The sequence below is a fragment of the Castor canadensis genome, chromosome 1, assembly GCF_047511655.1.
Source record: "Castor canadensis chromosome 1, mCasCan1.hap1v2, whole genome shotgun sequence".
Lineage (NCBI taxonomy): Eukaryota > Metazoa > Chordata > Mammalia > Rodentia > Castoridae > Castor > Castor canadensis.
Window position 1 is genome coordinate 50,640,718 of NC_133386.1, and position 26,178 is coordinate 50,666,895.

A 26,178-nucleotide genomic window follows, 5' to 3' on the forward strand; every position below is an offset into this window, starting at 1 on the left:
CCTCGGCATGGTGAACATCTTAGGCCCTGCAGGCCAAATATAGCTACTGCCCCTTATTCTTCTCTGCTTTTTGGTTTTTGTTTTTACTTTTTTTTTTTTTACAATCTTTCAAATATGTAAAATATAGTCTAAGCTCAGGGCTGTGTAAAAGCATACTTCGAGCTGTATCTGGCCCTGGGCCATAGTGGTCCCTACTCTGGGAAATGATCAGCAAAGTGGTCCAGATCAGGTAGAAAGAACCCTCATTTCTACCTGTGCTCTCATCCATGCTGGCATCATTAACTCCCCCGGCTGATCTCACAATTTCTACCTCCAGCTTTGACTCCTTAGTTGAACTCCAGTCTCCTATCCAACTGCTTGCTTGACATTTACAAGTCAGAGCTCAGTGTGGTGGGGCACAAAATCACTACATCATGTGCCTTATAACAGGCCCATCAAATTTAACATAGTCTGAATGAAACTTCCCCCCACCCTGCTTCCCACACAGACTCTCCCATTAGTAAATGGCACAACCCAATCGTGCAAGTGCAAACTTCGGAGTCATTCCTGATTTATCCTTTCTCCTCACTCCTTTGTCCAAAGTGAGTTCTGATTTCAAGCCACTTGCTTATCTGCTCTTCAGTTCACATCACCTCATCTCCAGCATGAACTGCCACATTCTCTTAACTGATCCACTCCCCTCTGCTCCTGCCCTTCAATATTCATTTTCTATCTAGTAGCAGAAAAGTCCTTAAAAAGCCTAATCAGGTTACATTATTTCTCTTACTAAAACCTCCAGGTGACACTTAAAGTAAGAAACACATTCATTTCACTATGGCCTAAGCCTCATTTCACGAGGCCCTAAGCCACCCAGCTCCTGCCCACCTCTCTAACCTCATGCCTTACTCACTTCCCCAATCACTAGTTACACCCATAAAACTTCTCTCATTTTTTCAAACACACCATACTTACTCCTTTGCATCTGCTGTCCCCGGTTCTTCAAATGACTGGTATCCTTGTAACTATATAATCCAAGTAGTCCCTATGCTCAATCATTCTCCATCCCATCCCACCTATTCTTCTTTATTGAAGGTATCTTTGATTTTCTGATTTTAGCTTGTTCACTTATTTGATCACTTGTTTTATTATCTCTGTCTTCCCAGTAAATTGTAGATTCCTTGAAAACAGATACTATCTTCATATGTATTCTCTCACCTAAAAGAGGACCTAGCACGTAGTAGGTATACAGCAGATACTTGTTAAATGAATAAATGAATAAAGGTGGAATGTCCATGGTATTTTTTCTGTTTATATAACTCAAAGCAATTTTTTTCAAAGTATTGCTCTCCAGATGACCAACTAAATGGCTACAGGCTTAATATAGTCTCTAAAAAACAAATCCTATGTGCTAGGAACTGTGCTACATTCTAGAAATGCAAAACTAAGTTAAAGTCAGTTCCTGCCTCCTAGGATTATTTGATCTGGTAAGTGAAATAATCATGCACAATGATTGCTGTAGTCTGTAATGATTACATTACTGTAATGATTATGGATCATAGAAATATGTGGCAGCACTAACTTCCCTGGAGAAGTTAAGGATGGTTACAAAAAGGAAATAATATTTAAGCTGAATTTAGAAGGATAAATTGAACTTTTCCAATGATTCCAACAGAAAAGAAAGGAAAGCTATTCCTGACAGGGATATTATATGCAAAGACACAGCCCCAGAAAAATTATGCAGCATTAATACAACAGTTGGACAAGGTTGGACTATGGATATAACAGGGTGGGAGTGGTGAAATGATGGAATTAGTGAGGGAGGAGGTGTCAAGTGATGAGTGGGAATTTATGCTTGCAAAGCAATTGGTTGATTCTGAGGAAAGAAATAACATGATCAATTTGCTTAATAGGAAGATCACCTTTCCTGCAAGGCAGTGAAGACTGGGTTAGAAGGCTGAAAGATTTGACTCAGAGAAAAGTCAGATCACTCAGAGGCGAAGAAAGGGCTGGGAGTCAAACCCTGATGCACACCAACCTTTGAGATCTCTTTCTTGATCAGAAACAGAGATCCAAGGAAATAGCAGAGTCCCAGAAGCTATAGAAAGAGATACTTTCCAGGCAAAGACAATAACCAACATTGTCACAACCCAGAGTCAGATCCAGCAGAGAGAAAGAGGCAGAGAGGGAGGGAGGGAGGGAAATGATTTGAGAAAGAGAAATGAGAAAGTGTCAAATAAATCTGGCATTGGGGACCTTGGAAGAACCATTTTTGTGGAGTACACTATATCAAAGCAAGAGAGACACTAGACGGTAATCCAGACTCGAGGAATAGCTTTTGTATGTTTGTTTGTTTCTGTTTTTCAATGGGAAGAACTCGGCAGCTAGGGAACAAGAAGAACAGAAAAGTAGGTGGCTGAGAAAAAGGGAGAGCATGGCTTATACAGAAAAGGAATAGTTTTTCCTTCTAAAATAGAAGTGTATGTATGGGTGTAGCTATAAATAAACATAGGCTTAGGGTGGTGGAAATTCCTGTTTGCTGGTGTTGGAGTCTCTGAGAGGGCTACCAATAAATAGCACCACTTTCCAGTATCCAGGTTCCAAACAAATTGGAAAAAAATGAAATTATAAATATGGAAACCAAGAATGTCACCTTATCTCTAAAATGAGGGCATGCCTTTAAGTCCTAGCCAAGTGGAGTTGCTGATACTCAGTGCCAAAAGCAGGCAGATTTAACTACCTAGATAGGCAATGAGGTGACACTTGGATGGAAGTTGTGCCCAAAATTCTTTCATATGGAGGAACACAGGAAAATTCAGGCTTTCTGCAGGCAGCTTGCCCAAGAGAAAGAGTATGGATTTGAGCAGAGCTTATGTAGTTATTCTTCCCAAGTTTATCAAATAAGTCATCCCCCTCATAGGGTAGAGTGAGGAAGGGATGGAGAGATCTGGAGTTTCACTAATTGAGCTCCCTGCATAGTAAGGAAACATTTTAAGTGTAGACCAGTTCTCTGCTAATAGTTTTTTATATTCTAAATAAAAAAGAAAAGAAAGCGGTCTGCTTAAAATGAGATGGGGCAGCAGGAAGGAAATATTGTTGACTTGGTTATGGTGACAGTGTTTATGATTGCTTTTGGATGATCAAGAGAAAAATCTCTTTTCAGCATTGAGAGCCTAGCCAAGGCTGAAAGTCACAGGCTGACAGAAGCATCCATCTACACAGTTGTGTGGGTTTTTAGCCAAGATCCTAGGTGGAGGGTTGGATTGAAAACTAAGTGAGGTCATGTCACAGAGTTCAGTTTTAGGAAAGGAGTACTCAGCCAAATGAAATCTAATTGAGAGATCAAACAAGATGAAGTCAAATGATGGCCACTGGATTTAGCAACTCGGATGTCATTAAGTGAACTGGTTTTTTTGTGTGGTTTTTGTTGTTGTTGTTTGCTTGGTTTTGGTGGTACTGGGGCTTGAACTCAAGGCCTCACACTTGCTTGGCAGGTGCACTACCATTTGAGCCACTCCACCAGGGCTTTATTGTGTTGGGTATTTTGGAGATTGGGTTTCTCAAACTTTGTGCAGGGTGGCTTGGAACCCAAATCCTTAATCTCTGCCTTCGATGTAGTTAGCATTACAGGCATGAGCCACCAGCCTCTGGCTGAACTTTTGCTTTGTTGGGGCAAAAACCAGACTGGAAAAGTTCAAAAAGTTGAGTAGAAAGTGATAGAACAGAGACAGCATGCATAAACAATTTTTTAAGGGTCATTTTTCCATAGAAGGAATAGAAAGGTAGTAACAAGAAAATGTGCAGCTAATGGAAGGATTTTGGTTAGTTTTTTTTTTTTTTTTTTGAAAGGATGTGACAGCATGTCAGAATAATAAAGAAAAACCCAGTAGAGAAGAAGTTAAAGATGCAGGAGAAATAAATAACTACTTGTAGTATTTTAGGCTTGAAGTTTGCTGAAATTCTGATAAGAAAGAATAGAGACTACTTTTTTTGTGTGTTCCCTGGGCGGGGGGTTAGCTGGGAATGTTCTAAGCTCTTCTAAACTCAATTCACTTATTTTGTAATTTTTTCCCTTCAGAATGCATCAGGAATTTATGCAGAAATAGATGGAGCCAAAAATGAGCTACAAGGAAAACTATCTAACCTGAGTATCCTCAGTCATGATTTAGTCCAAGAAGCTACTGACCATGCACGCAACCTTCAACAAGAAGCTGATGAGTTGAGCAGGTAATAGCCTAGCTTTAGAAACACAAATATCTACATGGGCCGAAGGAGACATTTGTATTCAGTTCCCATTCCAGAGTTACTAGGATGCAGTGGTAGGAGCTGAGTGTGCTAACTTGTTGATCAGTTAGTTCTTCCCTCTGAGAGCAAATCACCGTTTATTGCAGTTGTTCTGTGGAGGAAAAAAAATCTGTATAGTTAGAGGCCTGTGCTCTGGGTGGGGGTACAGATGGGACCTGCTCCACAATTATTAATGGAGTGACCTAAGGCATTTTGGTTAGGGAATAAATCAGACCCCTTCACAAGTTCTGTTTCTGCCATTGTCACCTGTGTATTTCATAGAGAACATTTGCTTTCGAGACCCAAGTACCTTACGCAAAGCTAGTTGGAAGTTGGTAATGCAACTGACTTTGGTAAATAGTTTTTCTGCAGTGCTCAGCAGGAACTATTTGATTTCAACACCTGTTAAGAGAAAATCAATTGACAATTTTCCTCACAGCATCTAGAAGAGAGTTGTGCACCCTGCAGGCACTCAATTAATGCTAATTGAAAGTGCTGAAAGATCAGAATTGAATTCATGACCCTGAAATAATAGGTAAATAGTGAGATCATTATAGAGAAAGACCACGGATCTGGCTGTCAGAAACAAGGACCAGTAAGGGTCGTGAGTAAGATAAGAACCAATATTAACTTCTGTTCAAGACAAACATCGCCTTCTTATTCCTGCTTGCCAAAATTTTCAAACACTCTTCCAAATCTCCTGAGGGCAGGACAGTATGGGGTGGGGGGTGAAGACAGAGCGAGAGAGAGAGAACCTAAAATCTTGTTCTGTGAAATAATAGTATATCTATCTCCATATCATACCCCTAGGAAATGTGCCTTTGATGAAGACAATAAAATGGGCTCAAATAAAATGCTTTTTTGATGTGTAGTATATTGGATGGATATTGTTTTTGAGATCTACCCTATGGCTCTCCTCATTATTCCTTTGTCATTATAATACCCATGAGCCCCTGATTGAGACCCTATTACATACCTTCTCTAAGCTCTACTTTGCAGTGGTGTTCCAGCATGGTTCTAAGGAAGCTACTGCATATTTCACTTGAAACATGGGCAGAAACATCAATCACCCTGAAATTCTTTTGTGTTTAGAACATTTCTGTCTAAATCTATTGAAGGAAACATTCAAATGTATAGATAGAAAATGTGAATATTCCTCAGTGTCTGGTGTACAAATTGATCTGCATGCTGTGCTCAGAGACAAATATAATTCACTGAGAAGCTTCCATTTCAAAAGCACTCTTTTAATATTGATGTGGTATGTTTTGTGCCTCATAATAAAAACAAATGCAGGCTTTATTTCAAGCTCTTTGGTACTTCTATTTCTCTAGCCAGCAAAATCTTAAAATGTTAATAAATATTTATAACATTTTACTCCTTTTATAGCTTTTTCTTGTCTACCTGCCTCAGGTTTTATTTTCCAAGCCATTTCTAGGAAGAAAGGGTTATGGGGAGGAACAAGGAACAGGCGTGTGGATCAGAATTATCTCTGCAGAGCAGGGCTGTATTCTGACCATAGCACTTACAGACCATAAGTACTTTTGCTTCAATTGGTCCCTTTCTCCATAAAACAAATTAAAACTACATTGATACAAAGACTAACAATTATTTTTTATTTTACTCATTTTTTTCTTCTGATTTAAATGGAAACAATTTTGTGGGCCCTTCCTTGCCTAATGAGTAAGTCATCCCTGCTACGGGAGAGTAAAATGGTAGTGAACTTAGGCAAAAGAGAGGGAAGTGGCCAAGGAAACACAGAGGAAGTTACTCAGAGCCTAGGAGAGCAAACTAGGACAGGGCTGTGATGGAGGACACAGAGAAACAGTTAACTGAGTTCAGGTGGTTTGGAGAGAAAGGAGCCTGTATGGGGTCTCTAATGTCATATACTGCCTGGGTCACAGATAGATAAAGTGAGACTAGTCCTCCACACATGGAACTGAGAAAAAATAAGGAACTGATGGATTTAAGACTGAATTAAATGAAGACAAAGGGTTTAGGATGAGCTATGCAAGTGGGAGAAGAGTTTTTATTGTAGAGGAATCAAATGAATTTGTCAAAAAATAAATTATGTGGATACGCACACAGTTTACAATTCCAATTCAGGAAATAGTTTAAGTATAATAATAAACCATGAAGTTTGCCGAAGCCAGGTGCAGGATGTCAAGCATTTGCATATTTAATCCCGGGTATGCCTTATATTAATCCTTAGAGGACATACCAGTTTTCGCCCCTACTGTGTATGTGAACACCCAGTGCAAGATGGGTACTCAGTAAATGTTCAGTGACCCTTATACTAGAAAGGGACAAAAGCAGAGAACATGGTGTGTGAGCGCAGAGGTGAGGGTGGGCTGAGCTAAGGCTGTCAAGAGTAAGATGGATGTTCACAAAACAATGTGTACCCTTGGGCACTCTGTACCCCCTCTTAGTCTTGGCTTCTTATGGAAAGGGAGTGATGATGCTGACTGGGAAGGAGCTGGTGGGGGTGACTATGGGTTCACTTCTTTGCCTGACCTCTACCACATACATAAACTCTCCTGCCAGGCAGCAGCTGCCATGGAGTCAAAAATGGGGTGAAGTCTTGGGAGCAACACAGAAGAGGAATGCAAAGATAATGTGCCCCTAGGAAGGGTGTCTCAGGAAAACCTTTTAAGCCAAAGGACTTTGAATAACTGGAAGGAGGCATTTATAATCCCAGAAGTATTGAAATCAAACACTAAAAATGACCCCTTTTCCCTAGAAGGTAAGAAGGAGAAATAAGGTCAGATTGGTTTCTTAACAGAAATTTGCACCGTTCAGACATGAATGGGCTGGTGCAGAAGGCTGTGGATGCATCAAATGTCTATGAAAAAATTGCCAGTTATGTCAGTGAAGCCAATGAAACAGCCGAAGTCGCTTTGAATGTCACTGACCGAATTTATGATGTGAGTATTCCCTCATTTTAAGCTTCATTTATATGTTGCATGGTACCACTTTGACTTTTCTGTTTTCTAATGTCATCTCTTGAGCTTCCGATGTAAAATCAAACAGCAGAAAGGCCAGGGGAACTGAACATTTTGTGCAATGAAGTAGTTTCAGTTTGCAAATTTTTCAAGATGTGCTATACTTGTGTCAGAAAATGCTCATTCCTTTGACAGATTTTTTTAGCCAAGGTCCCCTGAAAAAAACATATTTCAGACTAGCTTCTGATGATACAAAAAGGTGCTTTATGCATTCATTCATATTTTTTCAATTCAAAATTATTTATTAAATGGCTTCTATGCAACAAGCACTTTGTTGGAGCCTTGGCCAGGGCACTGTTCTAGTCAAGGTTTGCTGAATTTTCCTGAAAAAAAAGAAAAATATTTATCTTGAAATTCCAAAGTCATTGTTTTCTCATGTTCATATTTGATCTGGATTTTGAGCTGTAAAAATGAAGCTGCATGAATTTTGCTTGGTGTTTTGCAGATAAACTGTGTCATTTAAATCCTAAAACCTGGAACTTTGACACCTGTTCTGTTGTGATTCTTACTCTCTCTCCATCCACTTCCTTTGTAGGCTGTGAGTGGGATTGATACTCAAATCATTTACCATAAAGATGAAAGCGACAACCTTCTCAATCAAGCCAGAGAACTGCAAGCAAAGGCAGATTCTAGTAAATATCTCACTCTCCTGAATTCTTTGATTTACAGCTGCTTCCTATCTTCTGTGCATGTAGATGGAAATTTCTAGACTCTAGCCTTAAAGAACAAATAATATCACAACTCAATAATATACCACTAGCTCCTGCGCATATCAAGTTCTAAAAAAGCAAAGATTTGATATTTTTTAAATAAATTATGATTAAAAGTAGCTACCATGTAGCAAAACTACATGTAAACATATATTTATCCAACAGCTGGTAGATTTTTTTTTGCTTAGTCAAGTAGGTTGACTAAATACCAGTTTTCAAGAGGATAATGCCATAAAGTATACTTAACAGTAAAATTATGTTGCATGTAATTTAATCTCTTTTTCAATCCTTTGAACAATTCAGAAGGCCCTTTAAAATTTTTACTGTGAAGGGACAGATCATCCCTTTGAGAGTCAATTAGGATGACAGGATACCACAAAGCCATCTGGTTATTTGGACTCTCTTGTAGATGGATTTTACAGTTGATTGTACTTAGGGCAAGACTAATGACCCTACGGAAAGAAGCATTTCCAAAGGCCAGTGTTTGCACCTGCTAACTGAAGCAAACAAGTCCAAGAATGGGAACTGGGAGAGAAATAAAAGTGAAAGCACTGTAGTCCACTTGAAATCACATGAGTTACTCTTAAAAACAACTGAATGGACTAAGAACTTTACTAAACATTACTCATCTCTGAGGTAATGAATTAAGGATATTTGAGCACTAATTTAGAACTGGAAATTCGTTGTCTACAGAACTTCTCCCTACCACCTAAAACAAAGGCCGAGTGTGAAACTGAAAATTTATCAAAGCAATTAATCTCAAGTCTAACCATGCATTTTCCTTCTTTTTTCTTTTGCAAAGAACCACCATATAGAAAACATGAAAACACTTTGATTTTCATATTCAGAATCCTCAGCTATTTAATTACCACAAAGCAACTATTATTTTATGTTTTCTAGATAAACAAAGGCAATTAAAAATGCTATTAAGTTTCTCTATTCTAATTTATTATACAAGTCTACCTAATTTATTATTTGTCTAATCCTGAGCACACTTTTTGAAAAATAATTAGAATATTAGCAGCAAAGAGTTAGAATATTAGCAGTAAAATATTTTAAAATAAGTGTGCCATATTTATATGTTGCTTTTATTTCTTGTGTTGTAAAAACAAGAATATGTGGTCTTTATGATGCAGTAACAAAATGTTTTATTTCCCTTAATATCAGGTATTTTCTCAATCCTATCATTATTCAGTTTTTGAACCTCATGAAAGCAACTTTGTACCATGGGAATGGCATCTCTTAAAAGTTCCATACTGTATGTCCAATAAATCTGTCTGCATTAGTATCTTTGAATATTTTATAATTCCAGTCACTTATTTTATGACCTTTTTTGGTTAAATCTCTTAAATACCCTTGTAAAGGGCAAAGGGGAGTTAGAACTATGCAGCTTATAACTTTCTCTCCCTTTGATAATAGGCATATTTGTGATACAAATTCAGGTTTTCAGTTTAAACTATGATCATCTACTGAGTTACATTATAATTTCAGATTACTGTTTCTTCATTTCCAAATGACTTTCTATGATAAGTAATCTATTCCCCAGCTTTCTTTTTATTCATCGTCTATATCAAATATCTAACAATCTGTAATAAGCTCAGGAAGCTGCTACTTAAAGTAATCTTCTACAAAATATTTGTGTAAGACAATAAGCTCCCAGCAGGACACACTTTTAATGAAACATTTCTTCTTATAAACATCTAGTCCAAAATAGATTTTCTCTCTTCTATTTTTATCAACAGCTCCAAATAGGAGTTAAATATATTCTTTCTCAATATGTCAAGCAGTGTTTTTTTGCAGTCACAGGCCCAAAAGGAAGAGATGAAAAGATTTCACATCACGTCTGAAAACTGACACTGAAAAGAGGGAGAGTTGATGCAATTCAGCTAAAATGTAATATTTAAGTCACTCCAAATTCTGAGAAATTTGCAGATTCCCAAGAAGTGCTTGTTCTTTCTTTCACTGTACTTGGTGGTAGTACCACCTAACATTACCTAGTTTGCATTTATTATGTGTTTGTACTGGAAAAATGACCATAAATAAAACCCACCAAGCCTGTGACATAGAAAAGAGAGTGCACGGTGGTGAGTGCACACATTCAAGCCCCCTAGAGAGAAAGAGAGAGGGACAATGAGAAATGAGGCAATTATTTTGCTATTTGTCAAGAAGCATAAATTCCCTGATGCTTTGGAAGTAAACAAAACAGAAACAGAATTACCTGGAAAACCCATCCTTCAGTTTAGACAGAGATCCTACACCATGACCTGTTGAGATTTGCTCAAAGAGATTCCCAGTTCAGGGACTGTACTGCAAGCATATTTTCAAGAATAATTCAGTAAGAAAAAGGCTATCAAAACTGAGACACAAAGAATAGATCTGATGGAACTGAGTGTACACATAGAGGTATCATAAGTTTAATCAGCAATTAAGCTCTTCCCACAAAGGTATCTCCAGGCTTGGTAATGAGTTATTTCAAACATTTAAAGAAGGGGGGTGGGGGGCCAAGGGGAGGTGGCCCAAACAGTGTATACACATGAGTAAATGTAAAAATTATAAAATTTTAAAACTTTTTAAAGAAGAAATAACACCACTCATATACAAACTCTTTCAGAAAATAGAAAAAGAACAAATCTCTCCCTCTTATTCTATAAAGCCCAAAAATTTAGACATGAAAACCTGCAAAGGATGTATAAAAAAGGAAAAATACAAGCCAAATTCTCTTACAGAGATACAAAAATCCTACTCAAGATATTACCAAATCAAATATAGCATATATAAAAATGCTGACATGATGAACAAGGTAACTTAATATTTGAAACAGCAGTTGTAATTCATTACATTTACAGAATATACGAGAAAATACATACGATTATCTCACTACAGGGAAACTATTTAATAAAACAATACCTATTTGTGATTTTGAAAAAAAACTCTTAGTAAACTAAGAATGGAAGAAAATACCCATAATCTAATGAAGAAGAATAAAATAATATTCAGCAAACATTAATAATAAAATATTAAAAGCCTTTCCCTTAAGATTGGAAACCATGCAAGGATACACCACTACCAGTTCAATGTGTAAAAGGCCAGTTTAATTTTATATATTTATAAATAACTAGAAATTAACTTTTTTTAAATAACATCATTTGCAATAGCATCAAATACTTAGGGAAAAACTAATAAAATGTTCTAGTATCATTACACATAAAACTATAATGCATTACTGAGGGAAAATAAAGATTATCTAAATCAAAGGAGATAAGTAATTAAATCTAAAGAAGAAAAAAATAAACATGATTCTGGAGTTTCCTTGAAAATAGAGGGGAAATTTCAATAGCCAGAATAATCTTGAAGAATAAAACAAAGTTGGAAGATTTAAACTATATGACATCAAGATTTATTACAACTCTACAAAAAAGTCAAACAAAAATCAAAGATTACAATACTTAATCATATCTTCTAAGTGGAGTTTAAACCAGACAACAATAGCAGATGGAGACAGACCTCAAATTAGTGGTCATCTTTAGGTAACTATAGAGTTCCAGGGAGCCTTGCAGGTGCTAAAAAAATGTTCACATTCTATGTCCATAACCTGAATGCTGAAATTTGCTTTGTAAAAATTCATCAAGCTTAGTTAGAATGTGTGCCCTTTTCTAGATATATGCTATATATCCATTGAAATTTTGTGAAAAGAACAAGAAAAAAGAATTATTGCATATGAATCCATGGTACCAATCAGAATTTTAGCTGTTGCAGTAGAGACTTTTTCTAGGCATCTTGGACCCCCTGATAGTTTTCTCTGCTTCTTCACAGGTAATGGTGAAGCAGTGGCAGACACAAGCAGGCGCGTGGGTGGAGCCCTAGTGAGAAAAAGTACCCTTAAAAACAGATTAAACGATGCCCTTAAGCGACTCCAAGCAGCAGAGAGAGGTAAGGACCACAGAGAGAGCTTAGAAGTCTCATCTGTTTGTTCACTGGTGTATAACAAAACTTGAGGAAGAATTAGGTGATTATCAATCTTTTTATTTAAAAAGAAAAACTTGTCAATCTTTTTTATGAATTAGTATTTTTTTCTGATGAGAAAAAAAGCAATATTCATTACCTCCAAAAAAGTCCTAAAATTAAAAAGAAGATATAAATATAAAAGCCATAATCACACCACCCAGAGGTGACGTCAGTTTGAGAACATTTTCTGTCAGTCTTTCCTCTGTGTCTGAGTACATGCATGCATGTTTTAGTGGGATCTTGCTGTTTACACTGCTTGGTAACCTGCTTTCCTGAGAGCATCCTTTGTTAACAATATGCCCTAATTTGGTTATTGGATTTCTCTGGCCTCCACTGTAAACAGCTTCCCTCTGTTATATGTCAAGTTACTCTTATCGGTTAAGCAGAGAGATCAACGAGCCAGAGAAACAAGAACACTCATTTTACCTAATCTGGGAGTACTGGGGTGTTTTAGGAAGCTGTAATTGGAAGCAGATGTGCCTTGTTCAGCATAACGAAAGTTAAGGTTTGCTAAAAAGGAGCAGATTACAGACCCAGGCCTGCAGTACAGCAAAGGAGGAGGTTGTGCATTGAGAAGTCAATCATCAGCCTCATCAAAGCAACTGTTTTTGAACAATTCCTCACCTTATCTCAGAGGGATAAGTGTCATTATGGCTTTAGGGTGATAGAACCCTAGGGCTTGTCAGAGTTAAGGAACTTGCTCCGACAGGCACAGCAAGGAAGAAACAGATCCAAGATTCAAATCTACACTCATCAGAATCCAGAGGCTAAGGGTGAATTATGTTTCCTCAGTTTAAAATTTTGAAGTTACAGCGTCACCTAAGTGACTTCTAATTATTTTTATTACAGAATTAATGCACGACCTTAACAGAAAAATAGGAAAATACAAATAAGAAAAAGAGAAGAAAAACCACCTGCGATCTCATCACCTAGACAAACATAATTTACATTATTTTTGTTTTCAGTATGTAATAATATTTTTAAATAGGATTTTACTTTTTGAACTTGCTTTTCTTATGCAAAGCTACCTTTTCTTATTAATTTACTTCTATACTGATTATAGTATCATTTTTATGACAAAAGTGTTCTACATGCACCAATTTGGGCTATAATACATATATACTTGGAGGAGCCACAAGAAAACTCCCTGTGTGACTACCTTAAACAAACAAATATGTCATTTTTTCCTTTACAAAACTGGACAACTGGAGGGCAGAACAGGTCCTGGCTGGGGGGCTGATACCAGTGGGGGGGTATGGGAATATAGTGCAAATACTGTGTATACATTATGTAAGTGGAAAAGTACTACCTACTGAAATTGTCCTAGGAATGGGGAGAGGGGAGGATAAAGGAGAATGATGGAGGGGGCGAGTTCAAGTATGATATATTTGATTTATCTTCAGAACTTTTGTAAATGCCACAATATATGCCCCCCCAACCCAGCACTACAATAAAAAAAACAGAATATTTTTCCATGAAAGAAGGAGATATTCCTGATGGATTTGGGACACAGGCGTTATAAGTTAGAATCTATATGCATTTTCTGGGGCTTTCTCACCAGATCTCTAATTTGAGGAAATACAGTTAGTATTTTTTAAAACATTCACCTCTTAGTTTTAAAATATTTTAAGTAAACTACTTGGTTTTAATGAGACTGTACAGTCTTGCAAACTCCACAGTCTTGTTTGAAAGATTCTTGTACACTTCAATTATACCATAATAAGCACATATTTTACTACTAGTTTTCCTTCCATCCCAAAGTTTTTTTGTTTTGTTTTTTGTTTTTGTGGTACCAGGGCTTGAACTCAGGTTCAAGCACCTTGAACCACTCCCAACCCTTTTTTTGTGATGGGTTTTTTCTAGAGAGAGTCTCATGAACTATTTGCCCAGGCTGGCTTCGAACCATGATCCTCCGGATCTCTACTTCCTGAGTAGCTAGGATTACAGGCGTGAGCCACCAGCGCCTGGCCCCAAAGCATGAGATGTGTTTCTTCCTGGTGATTGCATGGTGTTAGTGTTCTGTCCTACACTTCCTGCCGCTCTGCAAAGTGAATGTCCTGTGTCTGTGTGAAGGTGACGCACAGCAGCGCCTGGCTCAGTCCAAACTGGTCATTGAAGAAGCTAACAAGAAGACAGTCGAGATCCAGCGGATCACTGCGCCGATGTCTAACAATCTCACCACCTGGTCCCAGACTCTTCAAACTTTTGACTCTTCTGCTTACAACACTGCAGTGGATTCTGCTAGAGACGCAGGTATCACTGAGGGACTGCACAATTTGGATGCAGTTGAGAAATTGGCCAGTAAGGTCTGCACATTTTGGATAAGAAACGGTTGACTCAGTTTGAGTTTGGGGTTAGAATACTGGAGATGTTAGTTCAGAAAAGGAAAACAATTTTACTCAGTCATCTATCAACCGGTGTACATATGCATATGAAATATTTTTATAAAAATAAATAATAGATTGTTGGCACAGTGGCTCAAGTGGTAGAGCGCCTGCCTAACAAGTGAGAGGCCCTGAGTTCAAACCCCAGTAGTGCCAAAAAAAATTTTAAAACAATAGATTGACAAAGAGATAACTTTTTCTATGTGAAATAATGGTGGCAACTGTTTTTATCAATGTTAAGAGTAATCCTTTAGGAAAAAAGTTCGATGAAATATTAGAGGAAATAACCTTAACAAAATACTGTTTTGTTTCTAGGGGAAAAAAATCTGCTACTAAGCAGATTGCTTGTTACTTACCTGCAGCAACAAATTCAGAGTATGACCAAATGTCCAGTAAGAACAGTCACTTTGAATATATAATATTAAAGCAATGAAAGAGAAATGTCTACCCAACATCTGTACATAGACATTAAAATTACATAATACTTGAGAAATTCCCTTTTTTCTATTTTCACATTTTGTTCATTCTCTTCACAACCTCTTAAATACCAATGTCTAGTGATATCATTTCAGACTAGAATTTTAGTCATTCTCTGAAAACTATTCTTCAAAATGGTTTTATAGACCATACATATTTCTTCACTTGCATCCAAATTAAGAAACAACTTTAGGAATCTATGTATGATCTGTCACTAGAAATTTGATCAAAATTTACAAATTCCCTTTACCATAACAGGAAAATAGCACTTTTATGTTGTCTTATAAGTATATACTCATATACTTATAAGTATACCATGTAGCCACTCACTTAACTGCTTTAACATTTTTATCTTTAAAATAATTGAAATATTGCATCAGAGCTAGGCATGGTGGTACGTGCTTGTAATCCTAGCTACTCAGGAGGCAGAGTAGGAGAATCTCAGTCAAGAGGCTGACCTAGACAAAACTACAAGCCCCTATCTGAAAAACAAGCTAAGAAAAGCAAAGGTACTGAGGATATGGCTCAAATGGTAGAGCACTTGCAAAATATATATATATGTACACACACATATATATATGCACACACACACATATATAGGAATGTTTGCTGAATCTGTATTAAATTTCTTTTCCTCCTTTCTCATCAGTCCTATCAAGTTACTCCAAAAAGCATCAGAACTACCACTAACTGAAATTGTTTCAGGCTACTGTACTTGCCTCAAATAACATTTTGTGGTTCAAAACAGAGTAAATGAAAGCACATACCATAATAGAAGAGACTGTATAAAGACTGTAATATAAGTTCACTCCCTCTTTCTGAAAGAATTGAAGGCAGGGATTGACCCTGTCTTGCATAAATTTCCATAATCAAAATTTAATGTAATGCTTTAAATATACTTGATTTCCTTCACTTTTTAAAGACTCTAAAATGTGTTCTGTGGTTAGTGATCCAAATAACAAATACTTACCTCTATAATAATTATACAATAAACTGGAAGTCGCTATTATTTTACTTAATTCCATTCCTTATCCTGGAGAAACACCCTGTTTCTTAGGCACAGAGGAGAGCTGTGTCCTTAACCAGCACTGACATGTCTCCTAAATCTGAGTTTACTTTGACTGTAGTAGAAGACTTCCTCTTGCCCAGCTGCTAATGCTTAATGACCATGGTCCTGCCCTTGGGAAAAATACCCTCAAAATATTCATTCATGCTCCAGTGGTTCTCAAATGTTATCCTGCCTCAGAATCCCCTAGAGGGCTTGTTAGACACAGATTGTACTGATCTGAGGTCCATACTTTAAGAACCACTGTTGAGTCAATGAAACTTTGGAAAAAGTTAGGCTACATCCTCTGTGTTTTGAGTTTCTCTCATCCAGCTATATTCTTTTAACTTTTGCTCTTCTCTGTGTATTATGTATTCTAAAAAATTAAAACAGCACACAAGAAGTAGATGTCATGGGCCTGGGGGATGGAGCACAACTGCACTAGCTGGAATGTGCCCCATCCCAGGCCCTTTTCCTTTTGCTAGACTTCCTAAACACCCAGGAGTTGTTTTGTTCTGGTCCAGGACAAAAAAACGAACAAAGAGAACAATCTGCTTGCAGCGTCACCCTTGCTTGGGCCCATTGTCCATGGCTCAGCTGCCATTTTGCTGGGTACTACCTGGTTTCCTCCATCAATCTCTGCCTCTGCTGTGACACTGTAGCAGCAGTAGGTGACATATGCATAAACACCCTGGAAAGCAATGTCCCTCCTCCTTCTGCCCAGTGAATTCCTTTTCACTTGTTTTATCAGTTATAATAGAAATGCAAATGGAACCTGTGCTGTATGATTAAAGGGACATGTGTGTGGTTGTCATGCATCCTGCCCTTTAGCAACATTGATTGTAAGTCAACATGCTCCACATTCAATTTATAAATCATTATGTACTCTAAATGTCACAAAATAAGAATGGATTATGTTTTGGACTTTATTATGACTAGAATTTTAGTCGTTCTCTGAAAACTATTCTTCAAAATGGTTTTGCAGTACTAAATTTAAATTTGCAGTATTAAAAATAAGTTCTTATACCTCTACCAGAGGTAATCATATGTTTGTTGTCTCTTCACTTGATTTCTGAATCATACTGCACACATTCACTGAAGTGACTAATTTTTATTACCACAGTAAGAAATCTGACAGAGGTTGTCCCTCAGCTCCTGGATCAGCTTCGTACAGTTGAGCAGAAGCGGCCTGCAAGCAATGTTTCTGCCAGCATCCAGAGGGTCCGAGAGCTCATCGCTCAGACCAGAAGTGTCGCCAGTAAGGTAACTGATGAGAAGTACCATTGGTCACTCAGCAACGAGAACTGTTCCTCGGGCAGCTCCCAAGGCTGGAACCTTAGTCCTGTATTATCTGACTCAGTAGCTCTCAGATAGACTCACAGGAGGAACTGTGAAAAATAAACCAATTCCTAGTCCCAGCCTCAGAGAAGAAGGGCTCAACCATCTGTATTTTTAAAAAACTCCAAATTATTCTAATGTGTAGTTAGGATTAAGAACCAGAGTTAACCTAATCAACAAAACATACAGCAAAAGAAATCAAATAAACCCCCAAGAAAAAGACAACTCCACACTATTATTATTAGTTGTTATTTTAACAGCTACGTGGGTACAATTACCAGATGGAATACTCTTGCCCGTCTGTCCCACCTCCTCCAGTTCTCTGGTACCACACGGATTATGTGAGCCTTTTATTGACTACTCCACAGGCTTAGATGAGAAACCACATATAATACCAGCTAAACTGAAGAAACTCAACAGAGGCCCCATTTTGAGACTCTTTTACAGAAGCAACCTAGCAACAAGACAGCTAGAGTGTGTCAATAGGAATACATCCTGACACAATTAACGTTTTCAGTTGGCAAAGTAGGGCTTATTCTTCGACCTCTTTTAAATTTCTTTTTGATTGATGAATAGACAAGCCTCATTTCTGACAACCAAATTATATGCTTTTATTTTCTCAACTAAGAATTGGTCTGAATAGATTATTGGCTTTAATTACTGGCAGAAAGAAGAGTCAAAAAACCAACTATTCTTATAATCATGGAACTTATTCTTGCTAAATATACCCAAATTTTAAGTGATGTGTGATAAATGATTCTACATTACAAATTGCCTTTTTTGGGATATCCCAGTGAATATTTTTTTAAAGGTTTATCTTATTATTTATATAGAGTATAATTTTGGGGTCTTAATCACCTAAAAGCATTTTCTAAAGAGTCTGGGCTCTACCATTGGGAACTCACTCTCTCCCCAAAGTGAGGTGCTTTTCACGCAGACATGCATCCTTCTCAGACTTGTACTTTTTACAAAAAGGCTTCAGTCTCACACTGCTTGATTGTTTGTTAAGATGTATTGATCTTTACTTAACTGGCACCATAGGACAGCTGTTCTCTTGGCACTTGGGAATAAAATCTTGAGCTTGCTGACAATCAACATCAGCCAAGTCAATATTAATTAATGTAAATAAGTCTAATTATTCAGAAAGATTTGTACAAATGGCATGAGTATTCACAGTCCATCCATTTCTGATTCCATGAATCAGATGAGTCTAGCATGTTATATTGGGCCTCTTAGAAATGTGCTGAAATTGAGTGATCGAGCCAACGACTGAAAAGCACCTTATGGTTATCATCTTATTTCATTTTCACAACAAATTTATCGTCTTCTTCATCTTTATTACAGATGAGGACACTGAAAGCTAAGTGACTTGCTCATGGTTACCTAGTTACTAAGTGGCACAGCCAGACTTCAAAGCTACAAGGCTGTGTCTAGACTCCTGACCATACAGAAGTAGTCTAGAATGTTCCCTACAGCCTCACCCTTTGATCCTTTTATGATGACACTGAGGAGAAAGTTCTAAGCTGTATTAGTACCCAAGATTATTTAGACTTCTCCTAAACAATCAGCTTTATATAAATCATAGGGGTCTTGTGAGTTGTATAACTGGTCGGCTGTCTCTTCAGATTGTTTTGTTTACCAAGTCTAAATACACAGTTCGTCATGGAATTCATGCTTATCCTCATTCTTAGATCTACTTTGTCATCTTTATTGTTTTGCTTTCTTACATCCCACTTCCAGTTCAAACTATTGTATAGAAATCTTCCTTAAATCCTTTCTCCAACAAGGCAAAGATGTATAAGTAAATAAATAAAAGGATAGAGGCAAGTAGAGGTCAGAGGCCCCTCCAAAAAAGGAGGGAAGATCATTGAGAACCAGGGGAAAGCATTCTGACTCTCTCTGCAGAGCACTTTTAATGAGACAGTTTTGTAACTACAGATTCAAGTCTCCATGATGTTTGATGGCCAGTCAGCCGTTGAAGTGCACCCCAAAACCAGTATTGATGACTTGAAAGCTTTCACATCCCTCAGCCTGTACATGAAGCCTCCCGTGAAGCAGCCAGAAGTGACTGGGACTGCAGATCAGTTTGTGCTGTACCTCGGAAGCAAAACTGTAAGAATATGAGGACTTAAAGAAGTGATAGTATTAAAAGGGAAAGCTGCTCTTTCTCTTGCTGAAAAAAGCTGCCTAAGTAAACAAATGAATTTCCATTCTGGAAACTAAAAGATAGAAATCTTCTCAATGGCACAGATTAATGATAGAAGGGCAAGAGATTTCCTTTCTATGTGGGGTATTTCTGGGATTACTTCCTAGCACTTGCTTCCCATTACTAGCTTTGATGAGTCTGAACACAGCATTTCAAAGGCCTTTCGAAGAGCATTTGATGCTGAATCCTGCATAAAGATACATAGCAAGATGACATCCCTGGGTTAGCCTCACAATGTTAGCACACTCCTGGCAGCCATCAAATTTCCACAAGCCTGCAGTTGCCTTCCTCCCTGTCCAGGATGCTCTTAGAGCAAGCACAGGGGCAGCAGACTGACACGGTCACAGGAAATGAAGAGTTGATGCCCTAGTCTAAGAGAACATTGGGTAATAATTCAGACCAGAAGTTGTTTGTATACACCAAATATTTGGGCTACTGCCATGCTTTGAAGAAAATTAAAATCAATGATGCTCATTTATGTGAATTTTATATACTTGACATTTCAGGCCAAAAAAGAGTATATGGGTCTTGCAATAAAAAATGATAACCTGGTATACGTTTATAACTTGGGAAATAAGGATGTGGAGATTCCCCTGGACTCCAAGCCCGTCAGTTCCTGGCCTTCTTATTTTAGCATTGTCAAGATTGAAAGGTAACGTGAATTCATAGCTTATATTCACCTTTTGTAAGAAATCTATTGAACAGTCTTCCTATAGATATAATAAATAGTATATTCTTCCTTTTATCTTTGTCCTTTTTCTTCCATTATTCCTATATTCCTTCCCAAACACTTTTAGTGAAAAAGAAAAGATTACAAAAAATGCTTATCGTGTCTAAATAATAATCTGGTTATTAAATCTTTTTACCTGCCAGCTCATAAATTAATCTTCAAAAATGGAACATTTGTCTCCCCCTCCCTGTTGATATCCTACAAATGCTTTTTTTTCATTTTCCTATAAATGCTTATTAATGTGGTAAAATCAAATCACCAATTTTGTGGCAAAGGGACATTAACATTTGACATTGAGAAGGTATTTCCTACAAATTATCAGACTAATAGAGTGAAAATCTTTTCTCTCAATAGGGTAGGGAAACATGGAAAGGTGTTTTTGACAGTCCCAAGCCTGAGTACCACAGCAGAGGAAAAGTTTATTAAAAAGGGAGAGTTTGCAGGAGATGACTCCTTGCTGGACCTGGACCCTGAGGACACTGTGTTTTATGTTGGCGGGGTGCCTTCAAACTTCAAGGTAAACCATCCAGCTACATTTTGACTTATTATTGTTTGTTTTTATAAGTCCATAAACCTATAGTGATTGGAGGGGAGTACCCTGATATCACTTTGAGAGCTCAGCTCAATAAGTAGTAGAATGCTACACCAGGATCTGTAAATCTGCTGTATAAATCTGGTCTCTACTACCCACATTTTCATAGTATCACATGCTTTCAAGCTATAGCCAACACTTGAAAATCAATGAATTTCATTCTGATACATGTAAAGGTAATTAATACCACCCCGCCTGGTACAAGAATGCGGGTACCTTGCGGTGCCACCACAGTTTTGATCTAGTCTTCAGCATTGCACATGGAAGTTTGAAAAACTCAATCGTCTCAGCTGATGAACATGAAATAAACTGTCTGAGGTAGGAGATAGTAGGACCTAGAGGAGAATGAGACCTGATAAAGGGTAGATAAGACAGGCCCAAGAAGATGGAAAATTGATCCAGGGTTTCCATTCCAAGGCTAACTTACTAGTTATGGGTACATTATGGAACCTCTCTAGAATTACTTCCTTCCCTTTATTTGAGATCAGGAATACCTACCTCTCAAAGCTGATATGAGAATTGATTTGTCATGAATTCATTGTCTAACATACATAGTCTACGCTCAACCCATCTCACCTTCTCTGCTAAGATATGTACAACTGACAAATCACTGCTATTTAAGTGATTGGCATCAAGTTGATACAAACTCTGGTCTAAAAAGATGTTTATGTCCATGGGTAGATCCTGTTGACATGCAGTTAGCTTCATTGCTGGCTTAATGGTGCCTGGGTGAAACATGACCACAGGGTAATTCACTTTGTCTTTGCACAGCTCCCTGCCAGCTTAAACCTGCCAGGCTTTGTTGGCTGCCTGGAGTTGGCCACTTTGAATAATGAGGTGATCAGCTTGTACAACTTTAAGCACATCCACAATATGGATCCCTCCAAGTCAGTGCCTTGTGCCAGGTAAGAGTTAAGGATACTAAAGACTTTGATAGTCAGCCAAGAGCAGCAGGTAGGACAAGTGTGAGTCAATATGCAAGTTCCCAAACTTTTCTTTGAGGAAAACAGTTGTGAAAGTACATAATAGGCATGCCTGCAAAAAAACGTCAATTTTTCTCTACCATAGATGAACTCCCACAAGTATTAAAAGTGTTAATTTGCTTGAAGCTTTGATTTAGGACTTCAGAGGCTGGCGTTTCCCTGCAGACTTCAGTTGTGTTAGTATGTAGGGTAGGGAAGAAATCCATGTAAAACAAGTCAGCTGACATGTAACTAATCCATTTCTTCCATGCATACAACATGATTTCACTTACCTATTGTGAGGTCAGTGGAAGATGCTCTGAAAGTGGGTTAAAGGGTCTCTCTTGGAAAGCACGATGGCAACTACAATGTTTATATGATCCTGTGTTTCCATTTCAGGGATAAACTGGCCTTCACTCAGAGCCGGGCTGCCAGTTACTTCTTTGATGGCTCCAGTTATGCTATAGTGAGGGACATCACAAGACGAGGGAAATTTGGTCAAGTGACTCGCTTTGACATAGAAGTTCGAACCCCAGCTGACAATGGCCTTGTGCTCCTGATGGTCAATGGAGTGAGTAACAATCATAGTCCTACTTCTCTTTGCCTTTCTGCTATTTGTATTTCCAGGAACCTTCCCAGGTGGAGTGTGCCATGCTATCAAACTGAATTTCTATTTTAGAAAGCAAAACTGGACTTTTTTTTTCTTCAGGGAAGTTGCGACAGCAGTAAATAAGTAGTCCTGAAGTCCACTCCCCACACAACATTTTGCAATGCATGTTAAATATTCCCTTTCGTACACTAAGAAAACTTTGAGGAAAATCAGCACCAAGATCTAGGTGTGCAAGTGTGTCTGCAGAAATTTCACACTGGTCTCCTGAACTTTCTAAATCATACGACCTAATCAGTCAAAAGACTTTGCATGCTTTAGCTATATGTATACATTTGTATATATGAGAATGTACAAAGAACTATGTTCTTACAAATAATCTATATGTGCCACATACAGATATAAGTATATCATGAAGCATTCAAGTGTAGTAATAAAATTATACAAAGTAAAATATTGAATAACAAAAATATTAAAATTATGTCCTTATTTATTAGTGATACAGAAACTTTTGCTCTCACTAAAACTATTTTAATGTCAATGTTAGTAATAATGATATAATTCAATGTTAAATTAAATGTTAAATGTTTTTTAAAATCTTTTTGAACTTTTTGTGGTACAGTGATTCAAAAGTCTTGTCCTACATCCAGTTTATTTCAATACTAAGTTTCATGGCCTAATGAAAATGGATAAAATACTTTCCACAAAATAAAAAATTTAAGACATGTATCATTATCTGTGCCTACTAAATTACATACAGTTTTTTTATTTCATGCACCAATTGGCAAAAGTAATCTTTGAAATTTGATAAATTTTCTCTTTTCTGATGTTAGTTCTTGCAAGCTGATCAGACATCAATTTGTAAACTAGAGTTCAACAAAAATGTTGAAAGATTTTTAAAGATTAAAATTTCTTCACACAATTTTTTTGGCAATATTGTATGGGATTCAAACTCAGGACCTTGTACTTTCTAGTCAGGTGCTCTACCACTTGGACCATGCCCCCAGCTCTTTTTTGCTTTAGGTTTTGTTTTTTTGTTTTTTTGATTTTTTTGGGTTTTTTTTTTTTGGATAATGTCTCAGGTGTGTGTCACCACCACACCCAGCTTGTTTTGTTGAGATAGAGTCTCACTAACTTTTTTGCCTGGGCTGGCCTGTAATCACACCATCTTCCTGATCTTCACCTCCCAACTAGCTGAAATTCTATAGATGTGAGCACTGCATGTGGCCCCAAGTGAATTTTTTTAATAACTAGGTTTCATACTCTGAAAGACATTTGTCATCACAAATAAAATTTAACAAATTTAGAATCATTCATTTTATAACAAAACTTGTCAGTAGTAACTTGCAGGAAGTAACCAGCAAACATCTATGTGTCCCAAAATATTTTCATATCAATACATCTACATCTCAATACAAAATGATAGTAATTATTCTATTATTTATGTCATATCACCTGTAAATCCATGTAAGTAAGTAAGAAAAACTGCAGTAAATTACAATAGGCTAGAAGTCAGGTGATGTACCACCTTGAACCTTTCAAGTGTGGAACCCCACTCAGGAAGCCTCACATACCATGTGAACTGTGAAGGCCCAGGGTCAATAATCCATGTTAAATTTCAAAAATTAGTGTCTTTGTGTATTTTACATTTTAATGAGTATAAATCAAAGTTGAAACATTTTCTTCTTAAACTCCAATGGATTGTTTTCTATATTACGAAAAATACACAAATTCCACTCAAGAGAGCACTTCATGTAGAATGCAAACTTTACTACAATACTTTATTTTTCAAACCCATTGAATTCTTATATCTATGAATCATCCTCTAAAACAAGCAAGCCTGATCAGTAAATTACTAAAGCGTTACAGAATTACTTTGATTCTCAAACATCCTGCAGTCCAAGTGCATAATAATTCCATACCTATTTTCACATATCCATGATTCAAAATAATACAGGAATAGACTTCTCTTCTTATATCCATATTTGCTACTACTTTGAACTCTTTTTAGCTTATCTGGAAATCATTTTCAAGGTTATCAATATTTTCAGTATTACCACTTTTCATCTTAAAGATGCAATTACATCTTTTGTACTGTTAAATTTTCAAAAGTTATTTAAAGACAAGGCAGTTGAGTAAACATGGTATATTAGAATAAATATTTGACCAATTTGAAAGATAAGTAATGTAAATTTAAAGCTTCATTCATTAATTCATAAAGTAAAATAAAAACAAAAGAAGATAGTAATTTAAAATTATGTACAATTATTAACACATTTGTATATCAGTATAAGAAATAACTGCCAATATGGAAGTAGTTGTTATTTTATTTTGTAAAAAGAGTTTCATGAGCCTTCCTTAGTCTTCAAATAGTTTCATAATAAAGAATCCGGTATTATTTTTCAGTCAGCTAAATTTGAATCTGCTTTGATAATAGCACACCTTCTTTCTCTCTGCAGAGCATGTTTTTCAGCCTGGAAATGCGTGATGGTCACTTGCGTGTGTTCTATGACTTTGGATTCAGCAATGGTCCTGTTCATCTTGAAGACACATTGAAGAAAGCCCAGATTAACGATGCAAAATACCATGAGGTACAGCCAGCATAGTTTTGGTGGTTTGAGTGTTGGCTTTTGGTTTTTGTACTTAGAACTGATGACCTAATCAGGTGGTCAAATGAGATAAATGGGATAGTAATAAAATACATTCACCTCTGAAAAAGGTGGAAGCCTTCATCTACTCAGCCCCTGGAAAACATTTACCTTAAAAGAATGAATATTTGTTACATAGAAATTTCATAAAAGAACCACTGGAAAATTCCTTTTAATTACTTCATTGGTCAAAAGATTCCATTAATTTTACATATCTCAATTACAATAGCAGTATACAATCCTATACTTTTATTGAATGTGCTAGAATATAGACACAAAGCCATTTTTTACTTATGCTTTGAGCCTCACTGAATGTGAAGAGTAGATATAAGTAAGCATAGAATTTCCTTTTAAACCAGAATTTAGAAAGCACTAGCAGTTTTCCTTGTAAAGAGAAAGACCCAAAAAGAATGCTCTTTAACCTTCAACCGGATTTATTATCTACTAAAAATATACTTTTAAAATATTTTTTTATTAATGCCTACTTTATGTATACAATTCGATGAAGCATATAAAAGGCATAATATCTTTTGAGTCAAGATGTAGAGGGTAGGAGAGTATATTTCCCTTTTCAGTTCAAAATCCATAGCCTTCATGAAAATCAGTTAACAATAAAAGAAGATTTTTATGTATTTCTCTGGCTGGCATTTTTGCAGGTTGATTACAGTTGGTCATTATGTCACCAAAAATATTATACCTAGGTCCATGCAGTCTAGAGTCCAGGAGGACTCTAAAGAATATGACAGTAGTATCCAGGGCTGTAAGATAATGTTGTTCAATAGGTATAAAGATTTAGTTGTGTTCCATGAATAAATTCTAGAGGTCTGCTGAATAACATAATGCCTATAGTCAATAATAATTTGTTGCTGGGGGTATAGCTCAATGGTAGAGTATTTGCCTAGAATGTACTGGGTTCCATCCCCAGCACTACAAAAGTCAACTTTTGTTAAGACAATAGATCTTATGTTAAGTACTTAACATGTGCTTAACACACATGCAAAAAAAAAAAAAAAACCGAGGGGCACAAGAAACTTTGGGAAGTGTTGGATATGTCTATTACCTTGACTGTGGTGATGATATGAGGGGTGTTTACATACATCCAATTCATCAAATTATGAACTTTAAATACGTGCAGTTCTTCATATATCAATTATACCTTAATGAATCTGTCTAAAAACCTCAAAGAAGGCACTTGCTTATAGTTCCTTCCCAAAT

At 36.9% G+C, this 26,178-nt stretch overlaps 1 protein-coding gene across 5 annotated transcripts in view; it reads left to right on the forward strand.

Moving 5' to 3' along the window:
- Lama4 (laminin subunit alpha 4) overlaps positions 1-26,178 on the forward strand; it is a 156,514-nt gene that overhangs the window by 105,862 nt on the left and 24,474 nt on the right. For all 5 annotated transcript variants that reach the window (XM_074076240.1, XM_074076232.1, XM_074076245.1 and 2 more), the window contains 12 exons: positions 4,055-4,203; positions 7,040-7,181; positions 7,795-7,891; positions 11,783-11,899; positions 14,048-14,227; positions 17,004-17,143; positions 19,157-19,330; positions 19,931-20,076; positions 20,509-20,671; positions 21,518-21,651; positions 22,108-22,279; positions 24,775-24,906. In XM_074076240.1, coding sequence (XP_073932341.1) covers positions 4,055-4,203; positions 7,040-7,181; positions 7,795-7,891; positions 11,783-11,899; positions 14,048-14,227; positions 17,004-17,143; positions 19,157-19,330; positions 19,931-20,076; positions 20,509-20,671; positions 21,518-21,651; positions 22,108-22,279; positions 24,775-24,906 — 1,746 coding nt within the window. The remainder of the gene's footprint in view (positions 1-4,054; positions 4,204-7,039; positions 7,182-7,794; positions 7,892-11,782; positions 11,900-14,047; positions 14,228-17,003; positions 17,144-19,156; positions 19,331-19,930; positions 20,077-20,508; positions 20,672-21,517; positions 21,652-22,107; positions 22,280-24,774; positions 24,907-26,178) is intronic.